Source organism: Tinamus guttatus, unplaced genomic scaffold (genome assembly GCF_059628265.1).
Source record: "Tinamus guttatus ecotype Peru unplaced genomic scaffold, ASM5962826v1 Tinamus_guttatus_pri_ptg000209l, whole genome shotgun sequence".
Taxonomy (NCBI): Eukaryota; Metazoa; Chordata; class Aves; order Tinamiformes; family Tinamidae; genus Tinamus; species Tinamus guttatus.
Genome location: NW_028288743.1, coordinates 1,729,325 through 1,757,275, shown reverse-complemented (window position 1 = coordinate 1,757,275; position 27,951 = coordinate 1,729,325). Strand labels below are relative to the sequence as shown.

The 27,951-nt window shown below is 39.1% G+C and overlaps 1 protein-coding gene across 1 annotated transcript; it reads right to left on the bottom strand.

Annotated features, from left to right (window-relative positions):
* Positions 1–104: 104 nt before the first annotated feature.
* TRDMT1 (tRNA aspartic acid methyltransferase 1) lies at positions 105–27,675 on the bottom strand. Its single transcript, XM_010227736.2, has 11 exons — positions 27,606–27,675; positions 20,790–20,899; positions 18,290–18,366; positions 17,024–17,095; positions 13,815–13,880; positions 12,222–12,291; positions 11,172–11,255; positions 10,347–10,717; positions 5,626–5,683; positions 4,552–4,681; positions 105–626 (listed from the first exon to the last, which is right to left on the bottom strand). The coding sequence occupies exons 1-11, from the start codon at positions 27,667–27,669 to the stop codon at positions 508–510; spliced, it is 1,221 nt and encodes a 406-aa protein (XP_010226038.2). The 5' UTR covers positions 27,670–27,675; the 3' UTR covers positions 105–507.
* Between the last annotated feature and the right edge of the window lie 276 nt (positions 27,676–27,951).

Here is a 27,951-nt window from a genome sequence, read left to right as displayed (position 1 = left end):
TAAAATCTTTTTATATCTTGCATTGTGTAGGTTTTTGGAAAAGACTCATAATCTCATCCTGCATAATTTAAACGAAAACAGAAACAGCCAAGTTACTGTCAGAGTTGTGATAACCCTGAAATATTTTTATTTGGTTACCCTGAAACAAATTCCTTCAGACAGAGTTGGGTTCCAGAAACCTAGAAGTATCTGGAGAGGATCAGACAAACTCATTAAAATTCATATAGAAAATACCACATTTAATAGTTTCATTGGCTACAAAAAACACATCAGAATTTCAGACTTTATATACAATAATTCTTTTAAGAATGGATCACATATTTACAGATGAAGACAACATTTTCCATGTCTTTCCATCACATTTCCACCATAAATACAATATTAAAAATACATGAGGACAGCTCAGTAGAATATCTGGACTGGTGTTATTCTTAGCTAGGATTTTTGTTCAGCCACTATCGGCTTTCTCTTAAAGATGAAAGTATTTTCTGTCATCAGTCACACTCATCAGGTTCCGTTTCCAGGTTCTCCAAGGAGCAAGGAGATGAGTTTTGCCACCACGTGTACGTTTAGGCTGTTTCCCAGGAGACGGTAGCGTTGCTTTACTGTTACTTTGTCAGGAAAGCCTAAAACAGAAACACGTATTTCACCGCCATTAGTCTCGGTTTGTTCCTAGATTTGGTCTCCTGCTATTTTAATGAACAATTCTTAATATAGTTATGATAGACTGCAGCTTATGTATAGGCTTCCCTACACACTCTGACATAAAATTCACAGCGTCACAAAAATAATTTCCACTGGTTCTTCCAGAGGAGCTGAGAATTTAGTTACCAATACCCAGCTGGTCAGCTGTAGCTGTCCTGGCTCCCACTGCTACTCGTGTTAGCTGCGAGTGTGAGTGCATTTGCTGTAACTGCACTGAAAGGTGAACAGCAGCAGGGGTTCAACTCGTCATGTCATTCGCTGAGCTGCTCAAACCTGACCACCTCATATTATTTAATCAGACCCTAGGAAGAAACACCTAACTGCCCCTGTGGACAGCAGCACCCAGACCAGCTTTGAGGGATATTCCTAATGAGTGTGCCAAAGTGACAGACGCGCTTGGAAGCTTTCACAGCCCTTCAGCAAAACCCTCTTCCAGGGAGGCTCAGGAGAGAGCACGGCTGGACAGCAGCCGAGACAAGGGCGGGAAGCTGAGGAGGAGGAGGAGGTGTCTGGGAGGAGCTGTTCCATCCCTCTCTGCCAGCTATTAATGCCTTGGACATGGACTACTCTGGTAAACACATCTTCTGCCAGTTCCAGCCATTCTGCCCAGCTCCCTGGCACTCACGTTTGGACACCCAATTCTTCTCTCTTTGGAACAATCACTTAAATTCCCACACAAACCTCTCACTTAAGTCACTGGATAAGGCTCTGAACTTATCAATTATAAAAGAATATATAAAAATGAGTGTGCAGGTACACCCAAACACATACACATTTATAGCCCAATAATCATATCCAAACAGTAAAAATTCCAGGTTTGCTCCTACTGCCTCTTGGCAGCTCTAAACCTGGATTATTTTCAGGACTCGCTGCCTCTTTTATGCCAAGCCCCTTCTTCCTGCCCGTTAGCTTTATCTTGCACCACCTCTATTCCTGCTCAAGAGTAGGCTACATGAGGAGGACAGATGCACTAACTCACAGTGTGTGGGTACTTGGTGCACAGTTCTGAACTTCTCTGAACTTTCCTCATATCATCTAGGCCATATTTTACCTGACAGTGCTGCAGTCTTAGCAATACCCACTACCAAAGAGTGCTGACCTTCCAGCACACTGCTGTTTGTTTCTCAGTAACGTAGAACACGTTACTAATAGAAAAAAGGAAAAGGATCATCCTGATGTCACTCTGATGAGAATAAGTCAGAGTTGCAAGAATCATGTAGTCACTTTTAACAATATTGCTGTGGGACCCATGATACTGACTGAGGCAAATGACTGCAGTATTTCATTGACCCCTAGTGCAATTACTACATTCAGATTCTAAAAGCACACATAAATCTGTTAATGTTAAGAAAGAACAATGACTGTAACTCTGCGTCTCCCATGTAGGAGAGGGTTGCCTTATAGATCCATTTAAAACAAACGGTTCCTTTTGTTAATTGTAGCCACAGCCAGGAACAGCATCTGCTACCAAAGCTTCCTGACATTCACTTCACTTAAAGCTTATTTTCAGCTTACAGTCTTCTCATTCTTCAGTTTTTTGGGGCCAACACATTTGCAGTGGGTACATCTTAAGGATTTTTGTTAAAAAATTCAGCCCAAATGGTACTGTCACTACAGAATGTAAGTGTAGAGAAATTATAGCACGTTTTCCTCTGAAAATTCCACATTTCCCACCAATGGCTTGAACTTTAACACAGAACAAATGCCGTCAAGAATACACACTTTGCTGTAGCTATAAATATAGTAAATTACAAGTCTTTGGGAGTGAAAAAAAAGAGAAACCTTGCAAATACTCAGAAGAAATTTAAGATTACAGTAGCGAAGTTTCCAAGGGATTCTAATCACCTAGAAGCAAATAACAGTTTTTGCAAGTACACATTGGGAAACTTCTAGATTCAAACACAGAGAAAAGAAATGTCAGACTTGTGACTCAGTGTACTGGGAAAGACTTATTCTGCATGTGAATCAGAGTGTGTGACGGAGGGGACTGCTGGATGAGAAAGGCTCGTTTCATTTGCTGTGGAAATTGGGAGTGTAGTGCAGCAAGACAGGGGCCTGCAGGAATTGTGAGGAAAGTCTCACTGTTCAGACAAAAAGAGAACGGGAAGAGATTCCCCTTTCAGCATGGGAATCTGCCCCTGACACTACTGCACACTTCCTAGGTGACAAGACAACTTTGTTAAATGAGCACTCCATAGATGGTGACTACCTGGAAGCTTCTCACTTCCACAAGCTCAAATTGTTGTGAGAGTTCCCTCCTTTTTCGTGTAAGTAACGAAGCTCACAGCTGCCCCGAAGATGAGCTCTGAGCAGAGGAACCATTGCTTCACTCCAGCCACTTTGAAACAAGAATGCTCAGGGTTTCACAAGCTTTTACAAGCTGGACACTCTAAACTAATAGTGTTTTCCAAACATAAATTTCTCCCTGCCTCAGTCCTCCCTCTGTAAAATATAATCATAAACCCCACCACATCCCTCATTGGTATTGTAAAGGCAGATTTAATGTCCGTGAAAACCCAGCTATTATATTGAACACCATATTTTAAAAAGAAATGGACAAGTCTGTGTTCAAAATGAAGCTTAATAGTTTGATAAACTTTTAGTAACTCAAAGGATGCATGCAGAATGATGAGAAAACCACACACTGAATAGTAATTCAATATGCAGCCCTGCTGAGCTTGTTAGGTTTCTTTACATTAGCCTAAGCCAATATGGAGGAGAGCTGTGCTAAGACAAAGGCTGTCTGCAGAATATTAAAGAAGGCAGGCTCTGAAAAACGTGCCCCCTGCATACGGGCACGTAACTCAACAGAGCACACTAAGTACTGTTATAAAAGCAATCTTGGTTCTGTCTACTCTGAATGTTTGACTTAGCAACCGTGATACTGTTTTTTAAATGTAATAATTTGCAATGTAAATGAGAAAACTAAGTATATCTACAAAAGGAAAATATATACAAACTACAAGCCTTCTTTAAAGCACTAACTCACATGGGAATTCAAAGGAAAATACAACAAATTACTCAAGGTCACCGACATCTGATTCTATGGAGGCTGGTATTGCTGAGAGATAATCAATTGAGCTGATGGGATGGCAGCAAGCCAGGCTCCTTAGCGGCTAAAAGGCTTTCTTATCTTTATTTATGGAAGGGGAAGAGGAATTCTGGTGAATTTGTTGCAGACTTAATTCTGGTTGACCTATATGCAGTACAACGGTATTGTGTAGCCTTGCTCCTTGACTCCCTGTTTTCCACAAAAATAGTTAGGAAATTAAGTATCTCACCTTCTTCAGCCAGCAGCTAGTTGCTGTTGGTCTAAGCTTTTGTTGGACCAACAGCCTTTTCTAGAAAATAGAGGCCTTAACAGATCATTAAGTGAAGAGTCTGGCTGCTCCTGAACAAAGAAGCATCTGTATCTTGTGAAATCCCCCTCTCTGTCAGCAGCTGCAAATGTGTGGAAGAGAAAAAGCAAGTGGTTCAGACACCAAGAACCAACAGACTTCCTAAATTGGCAGGATATGTGACTTATTACAGTTGTTGGTAATCCTGCCTGCTGCGTAGTTTAAAACAAAGGTCTTCCTTCATTGCCATTCAGCAATACAGCATTTCTCATTCCAAAACTATTTTTTCCTTGATTTATGAAAACAAATACAATAATAAAGATTAGTTTTTATAAAGTGTGAAAAAACTAATAGAAATTCAGAGAAATGTTAGCCAAGTAATAAGAACCAATCATTAAAGTGGTATGAAAAAGGCTGCAGAACAAAAAGCATGAACTACTACTCATCAAAAAAAGAAGTCAGAATTTCATAAAAATGAAGTAGAAACAGGGGCTTTGCAAGCACATACCAAATTCTGGAGGGAATCCATGGAGATTTGCTATTTCTCTTGGGGTAAAGTACCTCAGTTTTAATGTTGACAGCTTCATAAGCTTCTCTTCTTCTGGTATCATCTCAATGCATTTAAACACTGATTCAAGCTATGAAGAAGATCCAAAACAACAAACAGATATCACTGATACAAGCAGAACATGTAAAGTTATGCTGTAACACTCACATCATAACAGATTCTCTCTTTGATTATCGAAGTGCCAGAGACAACAGCATGTTTTGTTTGAAATTATGATTGGTGTTACATTTTTTCAGCCAACATCTCAACGCATGCATTTACAAGAAAGAAACCAATGTTGTCATGTGGGAATCCATCATTTCTTCCTTCAGTTACAAGCCATAGCAATATTCAGTGAGACAATCAAAGGACTATAAACATTTTTCAACAACAGAATATGACGAATGACTCAATAGCCTGACCATCTACAAAAATTTGCTGTATCAATGCAGCTGTTTTAATACATTTGCTTTGAGGTTATTCTAAATTCCTATGTTGGATTCCTCATATGCTCAGAAATGCCGTGTAAAATTTGAATGGCACAGAAGTGCAGGAGGATACACTTATGTACAGAATATATTTTGTAAAAAGTATCTTTAAATAATGGTTCGCCCATGTATTTTTTTTAACCTTTCCAAAGCCTAGAGACTACGTTTAATAGAAAACACATTTCTATTCAAATATTTTAAACATTTGACAGGATTACTGGATCACCAGTGTAGAAAAAAAAGGCTGAAGAATCATAACATGATAAATTAAGTTATTCATAGAATTAGTCCATTTTAACATTTTTACACACCCCTGTGAAATCACTATGTGATGCTATGGCTAATAAAATAACAGCAACTGTATTCTCCACAGATAGAGGCCCACATATAATTTTGATTTAAATAAACTGTTATTTGAGAATTCAGTTGCCTGAAATATGTAGCTTTAAAAGCCTTTTTGTTAAAATAAATTCAGAACAGCAAAGCAGAACACAGATGAAACGAGTCTTAAAATAAAACATGCACATGTTAGTCTACACATTCTTACCTGCACATCTGCTGCTGTCTGAAGAACTGAGCCTGTGCCTTCCACATAGTGTCCATACCTTAAAGAACAACAAAAGTGTTAAGTGAGTATTTTCATTGGACTTCATCCTAAGAAGTGAAAAGATACAGGGAGCCTAAGGAGCTTCATTTGCTGTGATTAACACACAGTTTCCTGAATAGATAAAACAAAAGTCCTTGTTATTAACAATGCTAACCCTGGAAATGCACTTCAGTCTTTGAAAGTAATCCCTGGGGATGAGGATGTAATCAGTGCACATCCATGCACATCCAATCAGGTCTATCCATGCTCATGCCTTCCTCAGGCAACTGGCCAAGGAATTCAAGCAAACCATACACAGCACTCACTGATTTTCTACTGCTAGAAGAAAAATAGTCCTAGGTGCTCAAATCGGCTCTCCATACTTCAAGAACAGGACCACTACATTAGTATGGACCTACAAGTTGTATTTACTTCCATCAGGGACAAAACCATTGAGTCAGAGTGCAGAGTTTCCAGAAAAGGAAGCAAGGGAAGATGGTCAGGTTTCTCTGCAGAACAGCTAGCAAGAAAAAAAAAAAAAAACTGACTAAATAGTACGTTAACCAAAATTATAAAACCGTATGATAGCTTTTTAAAATCCTTTGTGGTTGATTACACAACTACATGTTTACTCTACAGTCTCTCCAAGGCTATCATTTCAATTTAATTATGTCCTTGCTGGGCTTTCAGAAACATGTTCTGCTGATCTAAACAACAATTGTGCATGAATGTCCTGAACTGAAATAGACTAAGACAGGAAAAGAGAAAGTTTCTGCATAATGGAAGAACTTGAGAACATCTCCCACATCAAATGGTGGTGGTTTGCACCTACCACTAACAAATACTATTCCCTATCTTTTTCTTCATATCTGTAGACAGCTGTGAAGGATCTTTTACTTCATTTGGGGCTCATTCCACACCAACACACTTGGCACAATCCTTTTCTTTCAAGGTCTTCTAGCCCCACAATGAAGAAATGGACATTGTCCTGTTAGCACAGATGCAGTGATCCACTAGGGCTCAAGCTTGAGAATTTCTTCTCCTGTTAGGATATTTTATGACTAGTTCTTTCAGCATCAGTGAGACCAACTCACTTTTTTTTTTAAACAAAGCGTATGCAAATCTTATTTAGCATCAGGACAAAAAGGCCCAAAACACGAACACAAATTAAAAAAAAAAACTAAATAATAATAAAAGCTGTACTGTTTTGTAAGCATGTAGTATTTGATTAAATGAAATGTGAAAATTCTCTAATAGCAGGTTTTACAATGTAATACATGTGGCAGTGAGGAATTTTGATATTCTTCTTATCGTATCTGATCTTGTATTTCAGATTAACACATCTGAGGCTAAAGGCATGAAACTGCCCACAAAAAAAAAATTTGGTGTGGAAAGATAATGTAACAGTTAAAAAAAGATCACCACCATACTGAAATTTTAGTAGTCTTTTTTTTTTTTTTAACATAAATGTGGGCAGATATCCAGTGTTAGCTGGATTTTTATTAATTATTATTGCATCTGCTGACTTTAGAAAAAATTAATATTCCTAGCAGATTCAGAATGTAATTAAATATGGGAAGTTTTGCCAAAGCGAAAAATGATTCATTGATTTTTGGATATTTCATTACCACTATAATAAAGAAAGAAATTGCAGTCTTAATTTTTTACCTGACCCTGTAATTTCTTCTTTGTTCCTGCAAGCTTTTAAAGTATTCTTAGTTTCATCCACATAATATATCACTTCCAGGTACACTGTGTCCTGTATTAAGGCTAATTTCCACAATGCTGTAGTTTCTGTAACTAATTTTACACTCTTTTAGAAGGTGTTACTTCTGTGGTTATCAGCATTATCAAGAATTTACAAACAGACCCAGCATAATCATATCTAAAGAAACGTTTTTGATCTGCTCTGATTGTTAAAAGGACCCATTGCCTCTCTCACAGCTTTGGCCACCACAAAGGCTGCTCCCAAGAGAAACCAAGTGCTTTCAAGGAACTCATCAGCTGTGTCCAAATTGCCTAAGTGTCCAAGATCACAAGATCAGCTGTTTGATCCCCCGCATATCCCAGGCCACTGCATTTTGCCCTACTTTGCAGGGAATGATGCACCAAAGCATTTTGCTCCTCAAAGGACATTCTGGCATGACACGGGCTAAAAGTAGAAGGGTTGCAGAATCACAGAATGGTTGAGGTTGGAAGGGACCTCTAGAGATTATCTAGTCCCCCTTGCTCAAGCAGGGACACTCGGAGCACGTGGCACAGGGTGCCATCCAGGTGAGTTTTGAAGATCTCCAGAGAAGGAGACTCCACAACCTGGCCAGTCCTGTTCAAGGGCTCTGTCACCCTCACAGGAAATAAGTTCTTCCTCACACAGAGATGGAAAATCCTGTGTTTCAATTTGCATCTGTTACCCCTTGTTATGTCACTGGCCACCACCAAGAAGAGTTTGGTCCCATCTTCTTTACATTCTTCCCTCAGATATTTAATACATATTGATCAGATCCCCTTTCAATCTTCTCCAGGCTAAAGAGGTCCAGCTTGTTTAGTCTTTCCTCATCAGATAGATGATTGAGTTCCTTCATCATCTTTGTTGCTCTACGCTGGACTCTCTTTAGAAGCTCCACATCCCTCTTGCACTGGGGAGCCCGAACTGCACCCAATACTCCAGGTGCAGCCTCACCAGAGCGAGTAGAGGAGCAGGATCCCCTCCCTCGACCTGCTGGCAACACTCCTCTTGGATCCTGTGGCCAGGATCCCAATGGCCTTCTTGGCCACAAGGGCACATTGCTGGCTCTTGTCAACCAGGACTCCCAAATAGTGATTTGCAGACCTGCTTTCCAACAGGTCAACCCCTAATCTGTACTAGTATCCGGGGATATTCCTCCCCAGGTGCAGGACCCTGCACTTGTCCTTGTTGAACCTCATGAGGTTCCTCTCTGCCCACCTCTCCAACCTGTCCAGGTCCCTCTGAATGGCAGCACACCCCTCTTGTACTGTTAAGTGCTTGAAGGTCTCAAAATAGCAAAAGCACTGGGTGCACCACATCCAGGTCATCCTTCGCACATGAACCTTACTGGAAATTTCTGAAGACCAAACACAAGGGAGGAAAAAAGACATCCCTCATTCTCAGTGCTGTGACCAGTGTAACTCTTGCAAGACACCGTTCCTGGCAGCTCAGCAAGGCATCCTCTGTGCTGCTCGGAGCACTGCTCCGCTCCGTTCAGGGTCACAGAAAGATAAAATCCATTCCTAGAATAGATCCAGCAGCAATTCAGTCTTGGGCTGGGAAGCTGACTTGGATGAAGCCTGAAATGTAATTGTAATCAATCTATAATACACAGCTGTAAATGATATGGCCACACTGAGGACCATTTTGGCAATCATCCTTCCAAAAGGCTCATAAAAAGGGGAACAAAGCCAGTAGCTCAGATCCTAACACTCTGAGTCAAGGCCAACTACCACAAGTATCCAGCCTGACTCCTCCTAAATCAGCACAGGGCTAATAGCCATGTTCAAGACCAGATTTCCCACCGCTATATACAAAGATTTCTTATTTCCAGCTCCAGAGTCTCCTTCAGTATGAATTTGATAAACATGACCACAAAATACCATGACGTATTCTAGTGGAACCGCAAGCAGACTATTTATTTTTTAACTTGTATGACAAATATATGAGATACACAAGGGATCATTCTGGCTTGAGGCTTTTATTTCACTGCTTTAGTTAAGAAATATATCTTACAAGATGCTGACTCCCTCACAATTCAAAACTGTGGGCAGAAAAGACTCATGTTAATCAGAGCTGGGGAAGGGCTTTCCTGCTCCAGAAATTTAGAATTTTTGACTTTTTCCCCAGCCTTTATATCAGCAGAAGGTTCAAACCACAAAATCTACAGGAAATCTGTTCACAACATTTGCCACTTTAATTTCTATTAATTAAAGAATACAACCTGTTGTAAATAACTTTAAATCATCAGCTAAAAATATTTTGTTCAAATTTCTTTACAATTTTTAAAAAAGGATCATTTGAAAAATTCACTGATATTAACATAATTTCCCACAAACTTCCAGGCTCCAAATGGCATTTAGCTGAAGAGCTCCTAACCCCTGATCTGTGGGATTTCAGAACATTCAGCCTTACACTTCCAAAGTACAAACAAGAAAACTAGAAGACGTAAAAGCACTGGGTGTTTTGTTCCAACACAGATGACCTGCAATGCAGACACCTAGCTGGTTTTATAAGAGATGGCCCATCCACAGCTCTTCCGACCTACAGCTGAAAAACCCAAGAAATCAATACAATGCACAGCGGAGACGGCTTTAATGAGGAATGGATCTGTCACACGTAACGCTTTATAACTTCAGGGAGCAATATAAAGAAATTCATTAATGAATCAGTACTATACCAGTCTGATGGAACCATATTTCCGCAGGGGTAATTAAGCTTCTGTGAAGGTCAGCAACAAATGGCTCTGTCTTTTATGAAGGCTTTTTTGGAGTGGGCATACGATGTTCTGCCAGACAGATTCTCATGTTGGCATTTGACTGGATGAGGAAGCACGCTGTATTAGAGCATTTTAGGCCTGTCGTTTCATGAGATGGCTCTCCTTGCTTTTTAAGTATGCAAATAAAGCCACAAGTTTCAGAAGAGGATTCAGCAAGAGACTCTCTTTGTAACTTACCCTTTTGTGAAGCATGTGGATCTCCGACAGGTGGGCTTAACTATGTCTAACAAAAAAGCATAGCGCAATAAGGCCTTTGGTGCTAAAAAATACTGACTCATTTCTTCATTATCCTCTTCCAGAAAATCTTTTAGCACTTGAATAGAGGAATCATTGTCCTGACTATGCTTCCTTTCTATTTCTTCTGCTGTTTCAAGCTTAAAAAGAAAGGCCCCTTTTGCTAAGTTCTTCTTGCTGCTGCAATCAGAACCAGTGCTTGGATCCAAATTCCTCTCTTTACAAAGCAAGGAAGAACTAGTTTCGTCCAGGCTGTCAGCAACTTTGCTCTTGAGTAAGTCTTTTAGATTTTGATCTGGAAACCTTGTCAATACCTAAGGAGAAACAAATAGTGAGCAAAAAAATAAAGAATTGCTTTGATATCACAATAAATAACTGTAGAATCTGCAATAAGAATTCCTTCACAAATGCTCAGAATACAGTTAACTATTACTTCTTTGAGAATTTAAAAAGATTTTGACTTGAAGATTTGCTGATGATTGCAAAGAATCATTCTCACAAAAATATATTTCCAAGGTTGTGAAAAGGGTAGCAAAATGCAGTGTTTTCTAAGCTGCTAACAGCTTCCCAAAACTTCCAGATTGCTCTAAGCCATCTCAGCCAGTTTAGGCATTTCAGCCTTTAGAAGACTCAGCATTTAGCAAAAAAAAAAAAAAAAAAACACCCTTTTGTGTTAATACCCCTAATCCAAACAGACTGCTTCACCGAAAATTTAACCCTTAATCTTCATAAAATAAACTAAATTTAACTAATAGAAATTAGACTCACCTCCCCAGGAGACTGGAAGGAAAATGGTGTTGGGTGAAGCTTTGCAATTAGGAAATATCGCAGCCTAGAATTAGGAATGCCAAGCTGCAAGCAAAATCCACAAGCCATTAGACCATGTGATACAAAGAAGACAGGTCAGCTTGTCACAGGTCACTAGATTTTGTCATCATAGAAGGGATATTGTCACTAAAGTTATATACCATTTATTTACAGTAATAAAACTGTCACACTAATATATCTTGCCATTTTGAAGCTATCAGAATTAATTGATAATACCTGAGCACTTGTACTGAACCCATGAACTTAACTTCTATGATTAAGGTTCCTCAAGCAAACAAAACAAGTGAATTGGTTTTCTTTTCATGGTTTTGACTTCCTCTCTAAATGAACAAACATTTATGAGTAATGTAAATGTAAACAAACTTTTTACCTAAGGTAAGAAAAAAAATGACATTATTATCACAATTTCTCGCAACGGACACTATCTGTTTTCATCAAAAAAGTAAAATGGTGTTTTACTGCCACATTAAATATGGAACTACACAAGGGATCTAACAATGAAATCAGTGTACAACAACTCGTTTTCAATCTACTCATTAGAAGCTTCTCTCAAATAGCCATAGCACTCCATCCATTCCAGTTAGGAATTGCACAATTAGGACTCTCCCTGAATTCTTTTTGCATTTGCCAGGGAAGTAGCCAAACAAGAGCCCCTCCGCCCACACAGGCGAGTTTTCTGCACTGGGAAGATGATGGGAATCGGCACTTCCAAAGTCACGAGGCTCCTGTTGGGAAAGCTACGTTCCTAGTCATAGTGTAAATTCGTGCTTCTTTAAAAAACAGCTATGACTGCAAAGAAATACAAGGCTGGGTCCTCAACAGTAACAGCAGCACAACTGAGGCAGGATGAGAAGCTATGCCAGATGGCTCTCTCATTCAGAAGCATGTCTTCAGCACTGGGCATCACCCTCTTTATTCAGCACAGTAAATCATTCTCACATTCCCCTGAACTCAACACAGTTTGAAACTTAAAGTGATATCAGTACTCACACAGGTTGGAGACAAGAGAAATTCTTGATATTTAAATCCACATGTTTCTAGTGTTTGCAAAAGTTCATTTCTGCCAGTGAGAAGAATCAAAAAGCAATTATTCCTCTCAAAAGCACTTATACGCCCTCAGGCCCCTTTTCATCCTAAATAAAAACACATGAAATGCAATAACTTAAGTACTAAAGACATTCATCAGATTCACTGAAGGAACCAGAGAATTACAGGTATGAAGTCATCCATTTGTGCATTACAGGAGACAATTCCCTGTGTTCAGATGGTGTTACACTAGCTAACTAGTGACCAAGACACACCCACAGGTAGCCCATAACTACTTTGGAGGAAACCCTCTTTCAAAAAAGAACCCATCTCTACAGAAGTATTTACAACATGTTGGAAGGAAAAAAAAACAGAGGGTAAGATATACTCTACATCATGAACTATAAAACAACAAAATAAAATTGCTACAGGTAGTTCACTACTTTGCTCTGTTCATACTCAGCCAAGCCTAGCGGGAGTGATCATTCAAAGGATGACAAAAATTGGTAGCTTTGATAACCAAAGAGAGGCAGGACTGTATCAATAAGCACAGGGAAATCCACTGAAATCAAAGTCTGCCTATGACAGACTTGTCTTCACTATTCTTTGCAAACTGTAGAAAGCTACAATTACATAAAAATTAACAGCTGTGACTTGTACCTGGTTCTGGCAGATGTCAAAAGGAAAAGCAGGAATTTTGTCTGGTATGTTTTCTGAGCTACAAATTGTTTCAACCACTGGGTAGCAAAGCAAATCTCAAGCAATTTTAGGGACAATAGCAGCAGTTTGAATCTCCAGCGTGTGTTCACAGAAGACTCGTGCATGCTTTACCCAGCTAGAGCTGGACATGCCTCCCCGTGCCCATCATATTCACGAAGGAGCACGATGATACGCAGGCTGGCCCCTCTCTTGTTACTTCGGGGAGTGCTAGGAAGAGATCCTACTCTAAACCTCCAAGTGAAAAACCCAACTACAACTCCCTCCCTCCTGCTTTGCCTACAAGTCAGGAGAATGCCCCTGCTGCCACTAGGTAATCTCACTGCCACCTCTTCTGTATTTCAAACCAAAGTTATAACCATTTTCAAACCATCTCTCTTGACCATTTGATGTCAATACTGAACCAGTTATAATCCAGTATCAACAAAGGTGCTGAACCAAGTCAGTACAATTCACTCCGATCTCAATACAAGATGCCATGAGATTCTGTCAAGCATAAAAAAACATACTACATACTTTTATTGTTTTCTTTGAAAACAAATACTCTTCCTTTCTAAAGGATACAAGCTCATGGAAGATGAACGAGAGAGTTAACTTGTTCAAGTTATAACACATTTTATCTCAGCTGCTTAGAGAGGTAATCTTTCAGCAAGCTCCTTTCAAATCCTAAGATTTTCTTTCCTAAATTAAAAAATATATATAATAAAAATAATCCACAGCTGCTAACTGTCCTCACCTCACACCATATTTTCTTAACTTCTAGGAAATAAAAATCCTGCTTTCACCTCTTAAAAAATGTCCTTTATTAAAAAGGTAAAACATGCGCAAGTTAGATTTCACCTTGCAGAAGAGGATTCAAATCCTTTAACATTTTCCAAGAGTATGTATTTTGGAAGCTTCTGGAGCCTACAAGGGAAAAAAAAAAAAGACACAGGAGTTAGGTGTAGACTATACTTGTATTACAAGACAAATTTGTTTAGCTGTAAAATAAGATCAAAATATTTCCATGCCAGGTTAATGGCAAAAGGCAATCCCGAACAAATGTACTTTAAAGGTAGCCTAGATCAAGTAATGTCCAATGAAATTAGAAATGTGGACTACTGTTGGTAACACCATCCCCCTGAAAAAAAAAAGTCTTTTTTTTTTCAAATAGAATGCGTAATACCCCATCTCTACCACATGCACATATCTTTGAAAATGTTTGCCACTGTTCACTTCCTGAAGCATAGGTTTTTTATTCAAAAGGCTGATAACTGTCAAGGGGAAAAAATTCAGTATTCATCCTTGGAACAAGAAACTTTTTAAGTGCATAAACTTGAAATCAATGTCAAAGTGTGACATCAAGGTTAATAATGTAATACCACAAACAGAATTCATTTAGTTGCTTTAAAAAATACTACATTTTCAGAGCTCAAACAGCAAATATTCTTCATTTATATAATTCATATTTTCATATGTGCAGGGGGAGGGAAAGGAGGCTCCTGAGGTTTAGTGGCTTCAGTGCAGAAGTCTGGAAACATACTGATTCTGGAATGAACCTATTAAATCTCTGGAGAAAGGCATATGCCAAAACTAGAGAACATTCTAACAATTTAAAAGCAGAGACGATTCAGATTTCAATGTTTAGGCTTGTTCTCTGTACTGATTAATACTCTCGTAAGGTTAACAGACACAGTCTCTGTGCCACACATGGGATCTAAAAAGAGTGTATGGGAACAGAAAAGTAATGATCCCAGAAAGAAGTCAGTAAGCGACTTCAGACTTGTACTACTGTAAATTACAGCAGAATTTATTTTATCGCATTCTTAATTGCCATCAACTGAAGAAATTCAAAAGAAGAACTAAAAATCTAAAATATTTCACAAGAAATTGGGAAATATATAAGAAGATACTAAAATGTAAAAATATTAAATATTAATTAAAAATATTAAAAATGGCAGTGAACTAAAAAAGGAGGAATCAGCCAGATTCCCTGCAGAGGAATGGAGAATATACCTGTAGGTGTGTTCACCCCCAAACAACACCTCCATCAGCTACTATGAAGCTTATTTGTAAAGTAATGAATGCAGAGCATATGCAGAAATGCAAGAGTTGGTACAGAATTAACAGCTGACAAGGAAAATAAACATTGCACAGGGAGGATGTGTTAAGTACTTGGCATGTTTTAACATTATGCCTGTAAAATTGCCAAACCTTGATGTATTAGCATTACATTTCACTGGGTTATGGCTTGATCACAATAAATAGATAGTATCCCGACCATCTGGGTCAGACTTCATACTCACTGGCTAGAGGGAACAGCATTCACTGCCAAGCACTCTCAGGCCCTGAACTTGTCCTTTCCTTGCATTTAATATTGCTCTTCTCAATCTATCTTTGAGCCTCATTTATGCTACATTTCATTATGGAAATTCTTCATGTAGGAAGAACCAAAGGATAGGAAATCATTTTATAGTTTCCACAGTGTACACACGCTGTTCCAAAATAGAAGGTGAAGTGATAATTCCTATATGCCGAATTTCCCCTGTTTTGGCCTGAAATACTCCATAGTCAATGTCTGGCAAAGACGTCACTTCCAAAACATACACAAACACTATCTCAGCAAAACATAAATCCATTAGAACTGAGAAACTGCAGAAACCACCATCCTGAGCATACTGGAGGCTGCTTACAGCAAGCGCTGCTTCACAGAACCGACGTGCCCAGGGGAGATAAGGGATGTCGGGAGCGCCTCATGGGGTGCCCAGATAAAGCCGGAGGAGCCCAGGGCCTCTGCATCGTCATGGTCACGGGGAAGAACACGTGTCCTGCCACCTCGGAACCTCTGCTTCCAAGAAGGGAAAGCCCCAGCCCTTCACGCAGCTAAGCCCACGGCAACCAGGAAGCACCATATGCACATTAGCGGCCCCAAAACAGCCATCCCCTTAACTGAGCCTCAGCCTAATGGAAAGGAACACTGAGGACAGGATCCCCTTAAGGACAAGGAAGATGCTACTATTCTGACAAATGATTAACCTAGAGACTATCTGCTGGTTTTAATTTAACATTTAGAAAGATCAGGGTGCGGGTTATGTTCCTTGTTCAAACAAAAAAACCTTTTAAATTTTTTAGAAAGCTACCTATCTTTCTGTCTCTAACAAAAAAGGGGGAGCAGTAACAATTTTTCTTTATGTTTATTTTTTTGTCTAATTCACTGGACTACAGAATCTAGTCAATCGATTTCTTGTGTTTTCTAGCCCAGATTTATTGGGAGATCTCAGCCAAATCACTCACAGGTGTCTATGTTCTCCACAGGCAAGAAGAAAGAGGGCATGTGACTGATGCTGCTGGCTGCAGCAAAGCTGTTCCTGGAAGGAGGGCAAAGACCCTCTTCTCCTAGAGGTAACAGCAGTTTCAGAGGAAGTCTGTTGATGGTGCTGGTTTCTTTCTGTGCAAAAAGATTTTGTAGGGAGATGGAAAAAAAAATACACACAAGGCAGCGAGACCTCTCCTCCAGCTCTGAGGGCAAAGACTAATTTAGATCAGGAATGCACATTTTGCTTGGATTTACTGCTTCAAAGGGGAGTGCATGAACAATACCGACAACTATGGCTATTTTATTATGAACTGCGGCTCCAGACAACAAAAGTGGTTGATGACCACAGAGCATACAGTGCTGTTTAGACAGTTCAGCCCTATTTGAAATTTTTGGTTGTACTACTCAAGAGATTGTACTAGGAATGGAAAATACACACTCTGCCCCAAGGCAGCGCCGAAGGGACAGAATATTGACTGAGGAAGAAGAAAAGGGGAAGGAACATGTATTACATTTTGCAGCCAGTAAGAGATTTAGTCAAATACTATCAAATGTTATCTCTTCAAAACATGGAAGTTTTATGTTGAACTGAATATAACTGAAAATAAACAATATCCAACCTTTTTCATTTAGTCACAATTTAAACAAATATACAATAAAAAAGACATATACGATGATAATGGTTACATAAGTTGCACAGAGTCACATGAAAATAAATGATTAACACTATATTACGAGCAAAGTTAATGTATACCTTGGGAGAATATCAAGGATATAGAGAAAACTCTTTGTCCGTGGATCAGATACATCCCCCTGCAGACCAATTCTATGAAAGAATAAAGAAACATCTGTGTATTATTTGGAGTAGACCATCATCCGACTTTCATTTTTTCTACAGAATGCTGATGTTCTCCCTTTGAGTTTTAGAAGGGGTTCTGCAACAGGCATCATGTCCAGACATGAGGACCTACTCACAGGGGCAGTGTCCTAAGAATTGTTCTGAGGAATGAAAGTCTGCCCTGAAATCCATCAGCTCTAAGTGAGGTTACGGTTGACAGCATTCGTAATGAAATCCCCTCCCCATTTAGTATTCTTGTCTTAGGCAGCAAAACCCTTGGTTATTCCAAACCCACAAGAAAACTCACTGCAGGCCCTGGAAATACTTGGCTATTATACATTCAATATGTTCAGTGTTTTCTATGAATTAAAGCTTTACCGCTCCAATTTTGCAGGATTGAGTCCCTTGTGAATGACTTTGCTAATGGGACTATTTTCGTAACACTAAGCTCGGCTGCTTATGTGACTTAATTACTGCAGACCTGTGTTCCTCTTATAACTGTATCAGCTCTTGAAAAGAACAAACCCTGACAGAGGAGCATTGGTACATCTTTAAATTACCTAAGCACAGTTTTCTTCTTACCATGTTATAAAAGAAAAAATAATGAAGAACTCCCTGACTCCTATATACACCGTATGTTCACACAAGCACATTTGTAAAAATAGAATTGAGAAAATAAAACCTATGTGTATATCCAGAATCTGATTCTCTTAATCTAGGCTAAGATAGGAATATTCTTCAGAATTAATTATTTGTACACATGTGCAATTTTTAATGCACAAGAACACCGTCCATTCTTAGTCACACATAAAACAGAGGACCTCCTTCTGGAGTTACCCCAGTGAAAGATCAGACTGATAAATAAAGGGAAAGAAAATAAACATAAAGAATAAAATCTTTGAATTTCACTGATAGAGAAGCCGTAAGTATAAATTAGAGGCTGTAATAAGCTTAATTCATTTTAAGTGTCTTAAAATACACATTAAAAAATAAAGAACAGTAATTCAAATTCAAATTATTCTATTTCTTCCACTCTAGTAAATTTCATGTCAAGAAGGCCAAAAAAAGGTTAATTGAAGAAACCAAGATACAAAGAGGAACCACATAGTTTCACTCTTGGAAACATTTCCATGTAGCAGTACACCTAACAGCAGCACGTTTCTCTGAATGTGCTATACTTACCTTGTAAATGGCTGACAGGGAGGACTCATCAATATCATATCAAAAGATAATCTGTCAAATTCTTTCAGTGTTATGCCCTGGAAAAGGGGGGAAAATGGGAGCTGTAAGCTGTATTGTACTTCAAACTCTTCCTTCAGACCAAATTATCCCATTACTTTTAAGACATCTAGTAAAAAACTCCCTAATCTTCCTAATAACTTAATTCTTGCCTAATGTTTGGCAAACCACAGAATACAAATATGCACCAACTGCTTTGACAATGAATCAAAACCACTGATGATCCACATACAATCTTTTCTTAATGTAAGCACTCTTGCAGAAGAGAGGTGGTAGTCTGTGGTTCTTCCTACGGACCACATCAAACCACTGACTAGATATTCTCCCCATCCACCTGCCAAATAAAGTATCATTACTCAGACATTAAATATTGGTAACTCAGAATTTATTATGATATCAAAAACAGATGAAAAATACTTTATCTTCTCAAGTGACAAAATATCTGAACAGAAAAATCGCTCAAGTGTTAACTTGATCTGGAAAAAAAAAACCATTATCATTTTTTGTACATTTTTATACAAAGACCCAAAATTGTGGGTCTTTGATCAAAGACTGGATAAAAGGGTTTTGCTGAGGATATCTTCATGAAAGCTAAGGAGACTTTCCCATGCAAACCATGTAAATGCAGACAAACCCCAAAACAGCATCACAGCTCCTACGTTACCATCCCAAACAACACCATGGCACACACTTCCTAAGAGTGCTTCTGGCTCGATCTGTCCTTCTATCCTCTGAATCCAATAACCACACTCAGTATGGTGTCCTATTTCTACCCCACCTGCAGCACAGAAATTCAGAGATTAACATCTACACACCTGAAAAATACTTAAAATCTAATCTGTGTGAAAATACAAGATTTTCTTCAGAAGACTGAAAAGAACAGTGCCTCAAACAATTTCTCTTTTAATATGATGACAATACAATTGCTTTTGCTTTCTAGTCTCTGTGTACAGGTTTCTGTGAACTGATTTGTGAAGCAGAATTCTGGTAATCTTACTGTAAGCTTTAGCAAAAAGAAACAGCACCTTTTCACAGCAGTATATTGAAGTTGCAGGGAAAATTTAGAAAAATGCATTATATAAGAGGTAAATTTGGGATATTTTTCCAAGAAAGACTTATTTCTCACTGGGAAAAAAAGGAAAAAAAAAAACATTCACGCATATACACACATATACACACATATATATATTTCAAAGCAACAGTAGCTTTGAGATACCAGAAACAGAAAATCATGTATACGGTACGTGTTATGACCAATACATAAGTTATTCTTAGAGAGAAGGATCTTAACTCTTAGGAGGTCACTATCAACATTCCAGGAAAAGTTTATGTAGCCATCAAAGTCCCACAAAGCAATGTCCAAAAAAGACAGAATAAGGTCTGTGGTACAAACTAATTATAGAGATTAAAAGTTCCCCTTGTTTAAGTAACACTAAAAGATCAAAATATTAAAGGACCAAAAAGAGATGTATAAGCTAATGATAAGTAACTACAGTGTAGACAAAGAAATAATTGCTTTAATTATTTAGGTATCTTTGCACAATGTAATGTAATTGTCTGCAGAAATGAGACAAAAGCTGCTATTTTTTCCAACACATTTAGAGGTCTTACTGACTGTAAACAGCTCTTATCTATTATAGTGACATATAAATGAATCTTCTTTTCTCATATAAAACTGTACACTATCTTTAGTTATCACCAAGTGCTGAATAAGCAGCTAACCTTTAGCCACCTACATAATTCTTACCTAAGCTTTGTCTTGAAACAAATTCAGAATTCTTTACTGTCATATTGTAAAACTGTAAAAATGAAATTATAAAGTAACTTCTAACTAATGTAATTATTAATAATTTCTAACTACACCAAGGAAAAAACACATCTAGATTGCCACTCAAACTGGTTATTAAAACAAGAGCCAATTTTACCAAATTCTTTTAATATAATTTGGAAATGGGACAAGATTTTGATCTTTTGATCTTTTTTGATCTGATCTGATTTGATCTTTTAAGCCCCCCCAAAAATTAATATTTTCCTGTCCAGTATATTTTCCTGTGCTTTACTGAGCTCAACTATAACTGCATAAGGAAGACATGCCTGCTAGTGATTTAATTAAATTACTTTCAAATATATGAAAATATTTCTTTTTATCTAATAATACGATTTTCATCATTCCTTTAGAACTGGTAAGCACTTTTGTTGACATTCACACAGCCTTCCCTGATGCAGTAATCAAGACTTTCAGGAGAGGATCCCACTGTGAGTTATGTCTCTACCTCAATAAGCAGTCACAGTGCTTCTAAGGAGTCAAAGACACTTTAAGGCTGTGATCTTCCCAATGCCATAAATAATGTTGTTTCTCCTTGTTAATAATGTGGTAAACAGCTGACAAACAAGTTAATTCTAGAGATGCCAGGCTAGAGGAGAAAAGACATTCATTACTCACCTCAATTGTTTTTGCCCATAGTGGCGTGCTGGGAAAGTTGTGTTTATAGACCTCATTGGCAAGAGTGTTCACATCAACGGCAGCAACAACTTCTGCAGACACACAGCTACCTAAAATTAAAAGAGGAACTTGAGAACTGTAGCTTTGCTATTTCACTCTAGAATGAGTTATTTCAGCTGCATTATAACTATATTCAAAAACAAAATGGAAATTACATGATCAAATTCTGCTGCGCTGCCTTTAAAACTTTGTATGAAATATACAACATGTTTACTAATTGCATGATCAATACTTCTCTTCCTTAAATATCCAAAAAGGGAAGCTAATGGTGCACATTTTAATTCGTAGCTCCTGGCACACATAAACTCCAAGCAGGGAGTATTTCCACAGTATTCCCATCCGCATGGCCTTGGTCTCTGCAACAACAGACTTCCTTAGTCACAGGAATGTGGCCTGACTCAACCTGGCGAGCCAGCAGCAACTAACTGAGCTTCTCAAGCTGCTAATGAAAACTTGGTGCATAGACTTCAAACATGTTATTTTAGAAGCATACCACTTCTCTCTGTGAGAAAAAGAGCATCAGTAAATTCGCGGGTATCTATGTATGCTCTTATATTAAAGCCTTCAGAAAGGACATGGAAAAAAAAATGTGCTCAGATTCAGAAAAAACTTGGGTCCTGAACCTAAACACAGCTTGTCTGGGGTCCACCACGAAAGGTCCACAAGGAAAAAGCTAAGATAGGAAAAAAAAAAAAAAAAGAGGAAAAAAAAGAAAAGAGAAGACCGCCAATTAAAGATCTACATAACCACCATAAACACACAAGTTACTCTCTTGACATTTTGATTATAAGTTTTACCTGAGGTTATTACACACAGGTGTACCCACAGTGACAAGAGAATGACCATACCTGAGATTACAGAACAGGTAAGTTAACACTGACATCTAGCGTGTAAAGCACATGCACTATCTAACTTTTTACAAGAGCGTTCAAGAATCTGTACTTTCATCTTCCTGAAACAAACCTGCAACACTTAAATAATGAAAACAAACTTCGGGTACTGTTTAAGAGCAGGCTCTTCTCCATTTATTCTTTCAGTTTTTAAGACCTGCAGCTCGGACAGATAGATCCTTACCATGTGTTCTAGGACCTCAAAAAATGAATCTAAAAATCGAGAATCTCAAACTATTATCTAAAGCAATGTAGAGTTTAAACATTAAATTGCAAAGGCAAACATTGCGCTTTCCATCACGATTCACTATTCCGAAGTCCATCACTTTTAACTACCAGCACTCCAATCTCTCCCTCCATACATGTAAGAGAAAAGAAGTATCAGGGATTTGCATTAAGTGACTTTCATGGGCCCAAATGCCTGGAAAAACTGAAAGAGAGCACAAAACTAGTAATTTATTGAAAGCTCTTGTAATACAATTTTCAACCTAAACAAGAGACGTCACAGAACCTACTTCTCCAAAGAACTTACTACAACTCTAACAAAGAAAAGAACGTGGCTCTGGGGACATTTGGAAAAAGAGTAAGTCCCATACTAATAAAATTGCATGGAGGGGCAGCAATCAAACTTTGGCCCCCAATTCTCTACTCTGTTGTATGCAGGACGCTTGAAAGACATTCCAGCCATGCAAAAGTTATCAGAGTGAAAGGAGCACTACTGTAATGATCTGAGGGTGCAGCATCCGCAACAAAAAGTTAGGATGCATGTGCAGTTTCCAGTTTCAAAAAGCAACCCCCAAATTTCTAACACAAACATATATGTCCTTTCCCATTTCAGAAGCATTGATTCCTTTGTCATGTGTTTCTACCAGACCTTAAAATTAACATGGATCTGTTTATATTCACCACTGCACTTTTGTGCTAGAATCATCAATAGAAATACAGCACATGAAACACAGTGCATCCCAACAAGGGCACAGCTTGTTAGATCTCAGTGTATTGGGAAATCACAGCCAAACCAATTATCTGTTCCAACAGGTATATGGAAACAGATGGAAAAGGGAAGATTAGTCACATATTGTGCCAGTTCTGTTTCCTTTTAAAATAAGCAGGAAAGATTTCATTTGAGCTGTCAACTGTTGGCTGAAGAGATTAGGCTGTCTATGACTCCAGTCAACACTATTATCAGCAAACCTGATACTTGCTTCCTGCAGGATACTTGGCATCTTTTTTTTCCCTTGCTCTATTCATACACAATTTGTGCATGTTCAGCAGTATAAACTATATATTATTTTTCTTAATTTAAAATTTATTATAGAATAATTTGGCCATAAAAGCTTACTCAAATAAGCAATACTTCTATTTTGCAGTGTGTTTGTGAGCTTTGCTTCCTACTTAGTGCAGCTGTGCTCACTGATAGCGCACACATCAGTTTAGTAGGATGCACAATACAATGAGATAATCAAATAAAATGAATAAAAACAGAGAGATTCCAAAAGACTCACACTCTCACTCTTTAAAATTTAAAAAGTTACACAGTAAAATTATCACTAACTTTATCACTAAAAAAATCACTATAGTACTTTTTAAAAGCTGTCTGAGCAGATTTTATGCACAAAGGCATTTGAGTGTTTTGGTTTTTAGGGGGGAGGCAAGGAAAAGGAAATGTTTGTTTTTGTGACCTGCCAGACTATAAATGCTTGTGGCAGAGCCCTGGAATACATTTTTCTTGGGAAAACTGCCTAAATTAATAGGCCACGTTAAATTTGTTTTGGTTTGGGAGAAAGAGCAGGCTGTTTGTTTGATGGAAAGTTGCTATGGAAATGAATTTCTAGTCACAGATTTTCTAAAAAAAAAAAAAACAGTTTTGCAGTTTTCAATGTAGATTCTTTGTACTTTATGTAGAGGCAAACTCTGTGTAATCTTGATAATCTTGTAGGTTTTGACATAAATGATCTAAGTATCTATCTTTATATATCTTCCAAGGGAAAAAATGCACTCCCACCTCGTAGCTGCCTCAATCCTTCAAGCAGAAAAGCACCTGACAGGAATATTCATCTGCTTATATTCACAAATATGCACACACGCACAAACGAAGTCAGCCCTGAACACAGACTATAGAGAAACAGAACAAAATATAAGCCTGAAAGTTGAAAATTCTGCATCACAATCCCAGGTTTGTCAGTGTTCCTCTTTCAAAGTTAATTAAGCTCAGTTTTCTAAATTAAATTTTGTTATACGTCTTTGTCATTAAACATACCATTAAAAAGGAGTCAAATTCTAAAACAAGAAATTCTGCATATGCTGAATTATCTACCCATAAGAAGACAGACAATCCTTAGCACATGTTCTTTTTGAGCTCTGGATTAGTCTTTACATTTAGGAAAAACACTCTTTTCATTGCCAAAGAAAACCTGATTCCACAATGCATGAGCAACTTCCCCTAATTGGCAGACAGGCTGGGATCTAAACCTATGTAAATTGTCAATAATTATTTCTTAGCAGAGATTTAAACCTATACCTTAATCTGTAAAATCACAATCTCAAAACCAACTGAATACCTCTTGATGACAAATCTATTTTAATTTAATGACAATTACCAAAACCAGAAACTTCCTCATCCTGTAAATCCAAATACATGCAATCCTGAAATTCATTTTATGAAAGCCCACAGACAAAAAGGACACCAAGACAAAAAAACATCAGATTTATTGGAAAACATCTACAGTCAACTGAAAATATTGACCATCTCCAGAAAAAAAACAAAGCTGGACTAGCTCTGCTAAACATAACTTGGTGCTAATGTGATTAAGATCAAACACTGACACTCAGCTTGGAAGAACAGTAGGATCCCTTTTGTAGAATAAATATATTTTCTGGAGGGCTCCCACTGAAGGATTCTCTCCTCTCTTTTCGAAAATTTCCTATTACCTCCTCTCAGATCTATGCATTTATGAGAAACCATACAAACAGGATTAAGTACAAAATTTAGCCTTCATTTCTCAAGGAATGGGCTTATGAAAGCACTGATGAAATAGAGGATTCTCTTGCAAGCTTTGTTGTGTATATAAAAGGCCTCTACAATATTTTGGTATTTAATTTAAATGTAAGCTGCCAAACAATCTGCCATTTGCTATATGACATCCAAAAAAAACTTTATCACAGACATTTTCAAATACCATGGTATCATGTATATACACAGGCCTAAAACATACAAGAAACCCTATTATTATATACAAAAGCACTTACAAAGAAGCATTTGCTTTTCCCATTTGAAAGCAAATATTTAAATCCCACTTGCCTTTACTTTGTTTCTTTGTAAACTTTTTATAAAAACTGAATCCAGATGACTAAAAGACATAAAGAGAAAACAACAGGAGGGATTAAAATGCCTGACTTTATCAGGCATTACTCCTGAACGCAATGCATCTCAAAAACAGTGTTACATAATGACTTGTCATGAAATATTTAATTCAGTGGAAATAATATAAAACCTTTTTTGTTCCAGTTGCCTGGCTACTAGTTTTAACAACATTCAAAACAATATTCTCACCTAGAACTGTAAAACTTTACACTTTTTGGAGTCATGGAAATAGGGCAACAGAATGCCTATGGGGAGTTTTGTGTTTCTTGTCACACAGTTCCCAGAAAAATAAGCAGAGTCAAAGTAAGTTAAGCCAAATATGATGCAGTCTTCTATCAATTTGATACACAAATTTAACTTGGTATTTCACGTGTTAGTATTAACTAAGGTTATTAATGCCAATAAGAATGTAAGTCTCATATGGAAAGTCCTTTTGTGGGCCTTGGCTGGTATCACTACAAAAGACCCTTAGACTTAAAAAGACCCCAAATCTCACCCATACTATTAATATGCACTGCAATTTCTTCATTCAACTTTTTGACAACTTCAGAAAATCTTGGAAACAAATCTACCCTTTCTGAGAAGTAGTCTGAGCGTTCTGGATACTCCCTCCCCCTCCATACAGCACCAGACATAAAGGCAGTACGTGCGGCCAGGCCACCTCGTGCACAGCAGCTACCCTTGTGCAATCAATCAGTCCCCGTATCTTTCTGGTACAAGTTGCAATATTCGATAACCTCTTCAGGCCACATTCAAAATACGCCTCAATCTTTTAAGAATCTTGCTGCACTCCATCATTAAAAAGTGTTCTTTTAGCCGGAGATTGATAGCCACAGGATATCACATGTGATATTAGAATGTCCTAATTACTGAAGCACAGTCACAAGATGTCTATTATTGTGTTAAGGGCAGAGCCAGATAACATTAGGCAATGTTCCGTTTCCATACATGCAAACGCCAACACATGACAAATAGCTGCATGCAGGGCTACTTTGGAGGCTTTCAAAAATCAGTTCACTCTCTATGGAAATCATGTGTAACATAGCTCCTAATGTATTAGCAGCAAGATAAAGGGGGAGCAATATTATTGTTATATATATGCCTATTAAATATTACATATATTAATACATACATATGCACTATTTATTGTTATCACACATATTACAAACATACAAAAATATGTAGCAGAAAAAAGCCACACCAAAAATTGAGAGTATGCTTTAAATGAATGAATGATAACAAATCGATTCTATTCTATAAGCATAATCTCTCAATAACACACCATTCACTGGAAAAAAAAATAACAGGACGAGTTTTGACTTGGTGTTCCAAGAAAATGCTCTCTGTTGTACTGTATAACAAAAGGATGCTGAAGCTTACGAAGGCCAAAGGATGTGAAGGCCTGTAGTTAAGAACAGAATTACTAGCGTGTCCTCATAAGCTATATAGATCTGTGCTGAAATCACTGCTTGGGTCAATAACGCTGCTCAATGTCCTTTACAAAGGAGATCAATAGCCCTAATTCAGTATTTTATTTGGGGAAGCCAAATTATGGAGAACCCACAGGATTTTCAGAAGGTCACACAGGCCCTAGTTAACAATTCAGTAAATGCAGCTCCAGTGTTCCTGGTACCAAAATCAAGAAAGCTAGTATGAACACACTATATCTATTCCAATTCCATATTCAGTTTTCCTTTTCAGGAATTGTTATACACCAACCTCTTGCTGCCGGCCTTATGCTGCATCACGTAGGAACTGTCCACCTAACGTGGTGCCACCACAAACACAGAAGCATAGGGGAAGCTCTAGCCAAGCTGAGCAGCCACCCCGCCTGCACACCCCCACCACAGGGCTGGGACAAGGGTGACTCTGCAGCACAACTGTGGTCCTGCAGGCACCAGCTGCAAGCCCCAAGGGCCCGTGGGGCCCTGAGCCCGCACCATGGTGCTCCTGGCCACTCGCTGCAGCCTGTCCTTGGGGATCCGCACAGCTCACAGCCACAAGCCACTAGCACAAACACCTTGCCAGCCAGGGACCACCTGTTACACATGGCCAACATCCCTCCACCTTTGAGGCTCACTGTGGTGGCTGCAGCCCCTGACTCCTGGTCGGGCCTGGGAGGCCGCCATACCCAATGCCTTTCAACACCAACCCCTCTGCCATAGCGCCGTCTTCCTGCCCTGCCCCGCTTCCCCGCCTCGGCAAGGGAGTGTGGGGCCTCCCCACCCGCCTCGAGCTTCCTCCCACCCGGTGCTTGTGCAAGACGGGCAAGGGGCGGCCCGTGCGGGCGGGCCGGGGACAGGCGCAGCAGCGGCGGGGCCATCTTAGCCAGCCCCGGCGAGAAGATGGCGCCCCCGCCCTCCGGCTCGGGGTCCTGGCGACAAGATGGCGCGCCCCGCCCCACCGGGTCGGGGTGCCGAGGGTGCCCTACTCCCAAGGGCTGCGGCCGGGCTGCTGTGACGGCAGCGAGCGCTGCGGGAGGTGCTGGCGGCTGCCCGGTACCTTTCAAGGCTTGGTGCATCCCCCCGATGCCGCTGTACAGCTCGAGCACGCGGAGTGGCGCCATGCTGCTGCGCCGCGGCCCGCCCCAGCCGCCGCCTCCTCGCGCGCCGCCCGCCCGTTCCGCTGCTCTTTCGTTCCCAGCTGCCTGCCCTTCCTCCTCTTTCTCTTCCTCCTCCTCCCTCTTCAGTCTCCTTCTTCTCCCTTCCTCCCTCTCCTCTCAAGCTCTGGGCGAATCGTCCGCGGGGAATGCTCAGGGCTGGCAGCCGAGGGCAGGCGCTCCTGGGCATGGCTCGGTGCCAGCTGCTGCTTGCAGGAGCAGATTAATTCGGCCCCCGCTAATCGCTTT